The sequence below is a fragment of the Carassius carassius genome, chromosome 36, assembly GCF_963082965.1.
Source record: "Carassius carassius chromosome 36, fCarCar2.1, whole genome shotgun sequence".
NCBI lineage: Eukaryota > Metazoa > Chordata > Actinopteri > Cypriniformes > Cyprinidae > Carassius > Carassius carassius.
In genome coordinates this window covers 9083662-9093495 of record NC_081790.1, presented here as the reverse complement: position 1 = coordinate 9093495, position 9834 = coordinate 9083662, and the positions used below count along the sequence as shown (strand labels likewise).

The 9834-nt window shown below is 39.3% G+C and overlaps 1 protein-coding gene across 1 annotated transcript; it reads right to left on the bottom strand.

Moving 5' to 3' along the window:
- Positions 1-55: 55 nt before the first annotated feature.
- Positions 56-4288, bottom strand: LOC132116677 (beta-1,3-galactosyl-O-glycosyl-glycoprotein beta-1,6-N-acetylglucosaminyltransferase 4-like). The gene is made up of 3 exons (XM_059525539.1): positions 4219-4288; positions 3673-3760; positions 56-1638 (listed from the first exon to the last, which is right to left on the bottom strand). The coding sequence occupies exon 3, from the start codon at positions 1635-1637 to the stop codon at positions 378-380; it is 1260 nt and encodes a 419-aa protein (XP_059381522.1). The 5' UTR covers position 1638; positions 3673-3760; positions 4219-4288; the 3' UTR covers positions 56-377.
- Between the last annotated feature and the right edge of the window lie 5546 nt (positions 4289-9834).

Here is a 9834-nt window from a genome sequence, read left to right as displayed (position 1 = left end):
GATAGTTCATTTATTAATGCTGTTATTCTGCTAAACAATTTCAATAACAAATCATAATAATAATAATATTTTTAAATAATTTACAAGGTCTCTTTCAAACATACAAATAAATAATCTTAAAATTGGAGCTTGATTTGCAACGGACACAAGATTTAGGAGAAGGTATTATTTAGATTTAAAAAAAAAAACATTTTTTACTTAAAGCGATTATTTGAATTTGTAGCTATTTTGCACAGGTAATATGGTAAACAGTGCAATATTTCATTGATGAACCAACGCATGCTCCATTCTTTTGTACACAGCAGGTGGCGTCAGAGAATAACTTACATCACACAACCTGACGTCCAGTATTGATCTCCAGAATGAGAATGCATTACTTATACTTCTCTCTGCACACGTTTTTCTGCAAGTTTTTCTTCTAAACATTCTATAAGAACAGGATCCACTTTTGGATCCACTTTATTAGCAAACCAGTGACCATAGTTTAGGAGCCATCTTAGCTCAGCAGAACCATAAATACACACTTCTCGCACACGGACTCCAGTGCATGGTGGGTAAAGTTTCTCTTCCAAAGACCACCACTTCGCCAGACGGGTTTTACTTACTAGTTCTGAGATTTCAGGGTCAGAACTTGGCACTTCCCCTGGTACTCCAGACACACGAATCATAGTCGCCCAGAAATGTTCATCAGGTGAGTATGTATCCTCAGACCAAGCCAAGAAATCACTGGCTATGGAACTCTGGTTCACAAAAACAACAAATTCTCTTGAAAGTGTGAAATATGCACTGCCCACAAACATGGCTATGTTGTGAGGAGGTGGAGATTTCATTTCAGAAGTGATGACAGGTGAGCTGTAAAACTCTGAATTACTATCTTTCAGTAAATGATGATAAGTCCAGCGCCATTGCTTTCCTCCAGGCCACTTGCTCTCCACCATGTTCTTGCCTTTCAGCTCTTTTAGATCCGACACCAGCTCAGCGTTTGTCCGCAGTGGAAAGTCCTGACCACACAGGTTGATGACATACTTCCACTTGACCTCAGAATCTAGGAGGTCAGACAGGCAATTAAGATCCGCTTTGAGTCGTGAGAAGCCTGCGTACTGCACCCTCTCCAGCTTTGAGGCAATGAAGACGTTGGGGATGCAGCGAGCCAGACCTTTCATTGCTAAAATAAAGTCATCTGAGGACTTCAGATCATAATGTATGCAGTATATGTTATGAGGCATATAAACGGCCCTCAGCAACCTCTCCACAAGAGCAGCATCCTGATGAACAACCAAAGAATAAGCAAGGGGAAATTCACGCTCAAACTCAGTGCCTTGAATTGCATCATAACCTTGTGACACAAATTCATCACAATCAGAGGTAGAATTCACAATAGCCTCATCGGGTGGCCCTGCATAGTTTTTGTGATTGCGAATGGCTAAAGTTTTGCCCACTTCCACTGGCTCCATTTCATATATGGCTGTGCAATTAATTTTATATTGTACTGTCAGACGTGGCCTCTCAAACACTCTCGTTTTCTGTCTTCCTCTTTCATTTACAGTTAAAAATGTGAAAGAACAACTTAGAAGTACCAGTGCTAAAATAGAAACGATGATGTTTTTCGGTTTCAGGTGAAGCCACAAGTTTTTCATTCTGTAGAGATAAATAAAGGCTCTTGTTAGACATTAATACATTTCAAATACAGCACAGCTTAGAGAGTTATGTTGCAGTCATAAAACAGATCATTGACAAAAATGTCAATGAAAAAAAAACTTAAATCTTACACTGGGGAAAACATTTTGTAAGTTACAAAAAAAAAAAAAAGAAGGCTCTGTAATTTTGATGGTAGGTTTATTTAAAAGTATAGAGACAGAATAGCAACCCCCCCCCCCCCCCAAAAAACCATCATATAAAGGTAAGAAATTGATTTGCATTTCACTGAGTGAAATAAGTATTTGATCCTCAAGCAAAACATTACTTAGTAGTCGGTGCAGAAACCCTTGTTGGCAAGCGCAGAGGAAAAAGCATGTGGTCTCATCTGACCACAGCACTTTCTCACTTTTTTTAATCATTTTGATTATTTTTTGGCAAACTTTAAATGGGCCGGTACATGTGCCTTCTTGAGCAGAGGGACTTTCCGGGCGCAGCAGGATTTCAGTCCAATGTCGGTGTAGTGTGTTACTAATGGTTTGCTTGGTGACTGTGGTCCCAACTGCCTTAAGAACTCCTCCTGTGTAGTTTGGAGCTGATCCCTCACCTTTCTCATCATGATCAACCTTACCCCATCAGACAAGATCTTGCACGGAGCTCCAGACCAAGGCCTATTGATGGTTGTTTGTATTTCTTCCATTTCCAAATGATTGCAACAAACAGTTGTCTCCTTCTCACCAAGCTTCTAGCTGATGGTCTTGTTGCCCATTCCAGCCTTGTGCAGATCTACAATCTTGTCTCTGACATCCTTTGACAGCTCTTTGGTCTTGCCCATGGTGGTGGGAGAGGTTGGAAGGGAAGACACAGATGTGGACAGGTGTCTTTTATACACAAAACAAGCTGACATTAGGAGTAACTTCAGGACTAATCTGTGTTCCACATGGGCACATAACCAGTCTGTGGGAGTCAGATGCCTCATTTATTCACATAATGTGGTTTCTTTTTTTTGTGTGACTTTTTGGTTGATATTCTGTCTCTGTTAAAGGGGTAATATGATGTGATTTACATTTTTCCTTTCTCTTTGGCGTGCTACAAGCTCTTGGTGCATAAAGAATATCTGTAAAGACCAAAATCTCAAAAGAATGTGTAAGGCTAGGGAAGGTTTAGCCTTCCCCTGGCCATTGGAACTAAATTGGACAAAAATGCCTCTGCACAAATTGAATCTATTAAGTCTGCTGCTAACAAAGTGAAAATGAACTGTGATTGTTGATTATGGCATAAAATTAAGATTTGGTCATGTTGCACCGTATTTCATTTTAGGCGTTTTTAAAGTGTTACGCATTTTAACCAATCACACACAACTCTGTTGAGTTTAGGACAGCAGTAGCCAATCAGAGGCATTCAGATGAGTCATTATAATTAGTAATTATGTCCCCACTGGATGCAACAAATGGCTAGTTTGTAATGGGTTTTATTGTTTTTTGTCTTTTCATGCCTTTCTGACTGGGACACGCATCACAGTATGGTCAGGGCCGTAACATTTCCGTCAAATGCTTGAGGCAATCGGCCAATCACAACGCACTGGATATCAGAGCACACCTCGCTTTTCAGGCCATGCAATGAGCTTTGTAAAAAATGACGTGTTTCATAAAGGCAGGACATAGAGGAGAAAAAATATTGTACAGTATGTGGAAAAGAATGTTTTTTTTTAACCTTAAACCGAATAAACACATTTCATTAAGCCACATACACAAAGTAATGTTATTTTTAGCAACAATCACATTACCCCTTTAAAATAAACTTACTATAAAAATTACAGATCTGTAATTTCTTTATACGTGGGCAAACATACAAATCAATTAACACATATGTATTCCCAGTCACTTTGTCTATATTTGCTCCGCCAACAAAAATCCCATCATTGTATCAGAGCAACGGTGTCGTGGTGTCTTTCTTGAATGTTTTGAACTTTCTTGATTAAGTTTTTCCATGACTCTCTAAAAAAGACAGTATATTCTTAAGTTGTTAATGCCACACCTTGAGTGTTAACAGACGTATGCAGCTGCAGTCAAGGGGAGGAGTCAGAAAGTCATTCATTCATAATCCGTGGTTATTAATGCAAGAACTAGAACAAAAGAAAAACATTTGAAAGAACATTTAAATAATAATTCCTTTTAATGAAAGTAAAGAAAAAACATTATGAAGATTAGATTTTACATTCTAAATGTTTCCTTTTATTATTTATGCATTTAATAAGCTTATTTTAATATAATTTAATATGATTCATTTGTATTAACATTTATATCATATTTATTTACATATTTAACTTCAGTGTTATTTGCTCACATTAAAATTATTACAGGGCAAGGTTAAACTCAGTAACCAAATAAACAGCAAAACTTCACACATCTTCATTCAAGAAAGATTCATATCGTCAACGTTTTTGTTCCCTTTCGAAGTATCCTGATTAAAATGGTTATTCCTTTAACATATCTTTGTCAAACATTTATTGTCTGCTTATTACATCATGTTTAAACTTAAACATTATAATTAATTATCTGACAAAAAGAAACAAATACTTACTGCACAAGGCTGAACCCCAATATTCAACAACAAAAAAATCTAATTATTCCACTCTGTGCCTCTTTTTTTTGGGTCAATGTGAACCAAACGGGTCAAAAACAAACTTAGTGTCAAGTCTTGACACAACTGAATTTATACAGCTTTCCAAAAGGCAGGTAGTACTTTTATCACAGTGAACAAGAGCAAAAAAATAACAACCTGTTTTACAGGATTCCATCTGTTCTTCTGTTTCATTTCCTTCAAAACTGTACTTCCCACATTCTCACTTTCAGAAATAACCTGTAACAGTCATGGAGCAATTCCATTCCACAAAAGGTTCTTCTTCTTTTTTAACTTTTTTTTTTATTCACTGCATACTATGGGTAAAAATGGTCCGTCAAAGAATGTTTTGAAAAAGGTTGTTTGGGAGTGCTTCTTCTGTGGCATTAGTGTTAAAACTCCCTTCTGGAACCTTTATGAGTTTAATTATTTACTTTTTTTTTTTTTTTTTACCAGAGACCAAAAGTGTAAGAGGAATAGAATTTAGGTCAATAGTGGCATACACTACATGATATGTACAGTAGGTCAGTAAAATATCCTAACTACTAATTGTCCAAGTCTATAATTATAATTTAACTATAATTTTCTTCCTCCACTAAATTACAAATACATTCCATACAATATACTTTACCTTGTTAAAAAGTAAGGTGGGGAAGTATTGTGTTGTCTTAATGTGGTATTTGAAGAATTTGAATTTAAAGCAATTGAGCCGAAACTTTACGCATGTCCTCATTCTTAACTATTCTCATAATGAAGATAATCATATTAGTGTTACTCTCATGAAATGTGCAAAAACTTGTTTAACAGGTGTGATCATCAGAAAGGATTAACAACTTCTTGAGTACTGACTCTGAAAATGTCTAGCTTACAGATTTTTCTTGAAATATTTACAAATCATTAAAATTGTAAAGAATTTATGAAAGTTTTATTCAATGGAAATGTAGAATATACCGAATTACATTATACTTGTAAAAGTAAACCACCAGCAGGTGACATGTTTACCGGGAGACAGAGCGCCTGACATCCTGGCAAATTTAAAAGTGCTGTCAAATGCTAAATGTAAATAGAGTAAGATTGTTATTCACGCTGCTCAAATGATGTTCGTCTTCGCCAATCACTAAAAATAACATTAAAGAGGTTGTGTGAGCTTGCAAGTGCAATGTCAGACACTGTAATATGCTCTGGTCTCCTCACTGCTTACCATGGTGATGAGATGCATAGCAGATTGCCATCCCTCAATGGCTGGATGTCTAAGTGGTACCCGCGGAATAACATAGGTTTCATAGATAATTGGACGAGCTTTTGGGGCAGACCTGACCTGTTGAATAGAGATGGTCTACATCCGTCCTGGGGTGGTGCCGCTCTTCTCTTTATAAATACGGCACATATGTTCCTATTTGAACACGGCGCAATGCAACGCAAGGCGTAAGGCAAATGTGTTTGCTAGTTTCAGTCCAGCGCCACGTCGTTTGTTGGTCGTTTAATTAGCACATCCATTTGCGCTCATTTTTGCGCCCATGCGTGCTGGTCTAAAAAAGAGGTGTGTTCAAGGCGCATTGCTGGCGCAATGCTATTTTAAAAAGCTGAAAATAGACTGCGCCATAGTAGCCTTTATCACTGTATAAAATACAACCCGAATTCCGGAAAAGTTGGGACGTTTTTTAAATTTTAATAAAATGAAAACTAAAGGAATTTCAAATCACATGAGCCAATATTTTATTCACAATAGAACATAGATAACGTAGCAAATGTTTAAACTGAGAAATTTTACACTTTTATTCACTTAATTAGCTCATTTAAAATTTAATGCCTGCTACAGGTCTCAAAAAAGTTGGCACGGGGGCAACAAATGGCTAAAAAAGCAAGCAGTTTTGAAAAGATTAAGCTGGGAGAACATCTAGTGATTAATTAAGTTAATTGATATCAGGTCTGTAACATGATTAGCTATAAAAGCTTTGTCTTAGAGAAGCAGAGTCTCTCAGAAGTAAAGATGGGCAGAGGGTCTCCAATCTGTGAAAGACTGCGTAAAAAAATTGTGTAAAACTTTAAAAACAATGTTCCTCAATGTCAAATTGCAAAGGCTTTGCAAATCTCATCATCTACAGTGCATAACATCATCAAAAGATTCAGAGAAACTGGAGAAATCTCTGTGCGTAAGGGACAAGGCCGGAGACCTTTATTGGATGCCCGTGGTCTTCGGGCTCTCAGACGACACTGCATCACTCATCGGCATGATTGTGTCAATGACATTACTAAATGGGCCCAGGAATACTTTCAGAAACCACTGTCGGTAAACACAATCCACCGTGCAATCAGCAGATGCCAACTAAAGCTCTATCATGGGATATCATGAGATAAAAAGGAAGCCATATGTGAACATGGTCCAGAAGCGCCGTTGTGTCCTGTGGGCCAAGGCTCATTTAAAATGGACTATTTCAAAATGGAATAGTGTTTTATGGTCAGACGAGTCCAAATTTGACATTCTTGTTGGAAATCACGGATGCTGTGTCTTCCGGGCTAAAGAGGAGGGAGACCTCCCAGCATGTTATCAGCGTTCAGTTCAAAAGCCATCATCTCTGATGGTATGGGGGTGCATAAGTGCATACGGTATGGGCAGCTTGCATGTTTTGGAAGGCTCTGTGAATGCTAAAAGGTATATAAAGGTTTTAGAGCAACATATGCTTCCCTCCAAACAACGTCTATTTCAGGGAAGGCCTTGTTTATTTCAGCAGGACAATGCAAAACCACATACTGCAGCTATAACAACAGCATGGCTTCGTCGTAGAAGAGTCCGGGTGCTAACCTGGCCTGCCTGCAGTCCAGATCTTTCACCTATAGAGAACATTTGGCGCATCATTAAACGAAAAATACGTCAAAGACGACCACGAACTCTTCAGCAGCTGGAAATCTATATAAGGCAAGAATGGGGCCAAATTCCGACAGCAAAACTCCAGCAACTCATAGCCTCAATGCTCAGACGTCTTTAAACTGTTTTGAAAAGAAAAGGAGATGCTACACCATGGTAAACATGCCCCGTCCCAAATATTTTGAGACCTGTAGCAGAAATCAAAATTGAAATGAGCTCATTTTGTGCATAAAATTGTAAACTTTCTCAGTTTAAACATTTGCTATGTTATCTATGTTCTATTGTGAATAAAATATTGGCTCATGTGATTTGAAAGTCTTTTAGTTTTCATTTTATTAAAATTTAAAAAACGTCCCAACTTTTCCGGAATTCGGGTTGTAATATAAAGTGGTATGATTTCTGCCTAATTCTGTTTAACGGAACCATGTCAGCTTACAATAATAAATTATTTCAAAGACTTGACTGATGTTGTGAAATAAATTTGGAATAAAACATATAATACTTTTGTCGGACAACAGGTTTGTAATCTTACCTTGTGTTTTCATTTTTTTTGGCTACGGGGGGTAAATAAAGGCCTCATGTAGCGAATCAATGCGTTTTTGTTTTGCTCCCTCCTCCGCTCTTCAGTGTTCGTCACTTGCATGTGCTTCATCAACATCCTTGCGTCATCTGCCCATAAGGGCTTCCGCGTACAGCACTTAGTGCAAGACAGAGAAACATTTTATTATGGAAGGATGCACTTTATTTCACTTCTTTTGGACTGTTCAACAGAAACACCCACCCACTGCAATTATAAAGCTTGGAAGAGCCAGGAGATTTTTAATAAAACACTGTCTGGATTGGGGTGGTCCCATGTATTTCTTCTGTAGATTTAAAAAAAAATAAAGTTTTTTGTTCCTCAGAAGACAAAAGGTCATACAGGTTTGGAACCACATGAGAAAAAAACCCATGACAGAATCTTCAGTTTTGGGTGAAATATTGTTGTATTGCAATTCATACTTGTATTTGACATTTCACCTGATAAGAGTTTTGATAAATGGATTTGAAAATATTTTATATTTTGTGTGTTTTTATTTATTATTCTTATTGTTGTTGTTTTTCAATTTTACAGGGGAAGGTGTGTGATGCTGCAAATAGGAGTGGATCTTGCCTCGCTGAAAACTGCTGAGAAAAGCATCGTCGTGCAGGAAAGAAATTACAATGTTTTAATATAATAAATATATGTAAACATTTTATTGTTTTGTGGGTTTATTTTTTTTATATATTTTCACCTGAACACTGGGGCAGTGTTGACCAGTTAATCCATGAGTGTTAACTTTGAACACCAACTTTGGTGTTCTCATCCATTCTGGTATTAATATTTTACACCTTAAGAGTTTGTTGGTTGACACTGTCAAAGTAACTCTTTCAAAAGTGTTAATTTAACACTTTACCAGTGATTCCCATATATACTATGGGCAAGTGTTAATTTTAACTCTGAGGGAGTTAAATCCACTCTTTAAAATTTGCTGTGTATGCTGAATGAAGTAGTGAGCAGACCAATGCTGCACAAACGCAGCATTTCCACTGAAATTACACAGAACAATTGTACCAGGAACTATTTTTTCCAGGAACTATTTTTTCCAGGAACTATTTTCCCCCCAAACCTGTTGTTTTCTGCATTTCCACCGCTGTCTAAAGTACCGTGAAGATAAGGAAAATAGTCTGGTGACGTAGGTTGTTACAATTGTGGTGTAGTGCTAAACGAAAGACTAAGTGCTCGAGGAGGATATGGAACAAATGAGGAGTTTACTAAAGAAAACGAAGGAGAATAACAGACAATATACTATACACATTCACATACAATACGATATCACATTTAGTATACATTCAACATTCACGGACGAGGAGGAACTGAACAGAACGGGTATTTATACACACAGAAGGAAATGAGGGAACTGGAGACAGGTGGGGAATAATCAATTAACTAAAACAAGAAAAGGAAGGTGACCAAATACGGGACCAAAAAAGGGACCAGGGCGGAGTGGATGGAGGGAGGAGCCGGAGGAGCCAGATGGTCCACCAGAGACCAGCCAGGACGGAGATCCATGGTGGAGTCGACGGTGGGAGGAGCCATGGTGAAGGAGGGGTCGACGACACTAGGGGGCCGACAGGCGGAGACTGCACAGGTGGGTGAGGAGCCCAAGATGTAGCAGCAAAGCCGCAGAGCCAGGGTGACGTCGAGTATCCAGAGGGCCTAGGTGGAGCAGAAGGCTCTGGCGACCAAGGCGGAGACGGGGTCCTGGAAGACCGCTGTGGAGCCGGAGCAACGGAGGATGGAGGTGGAACCAGAGGGAAGGAGGAGCCTGACAGAGCTGGAGGGATGGAGTGACGAGGTGGAACCAGAGGAGTGGAGTCCCGAGGCGGCGGATGGTTGACGACTGACCAAGGTGGAGCCGGAGGGACAAGGGAGCCTGTTGGAGCAGGTGGGATGCCAGGCCACGGTGGAGACGAGGGAGCTAAGAGCCAAGGCGGAGCCGCTGGGTCGAAGGACCGAGGAGGAGTCCAGGGCTCGGAGGCTGGAGGGGGAGACAGGGCCTTAACGCGCCAAGGCGGAGCTGGAGACTGGCAGTCCAGCAGCGAACCATCGCGCCTAGATGGCGCGGACTGACGGTGAGCTGCAGGACTGACTGGCACCAGCAGGGATGACGAGGAACTGGCTGGTCTAGGAG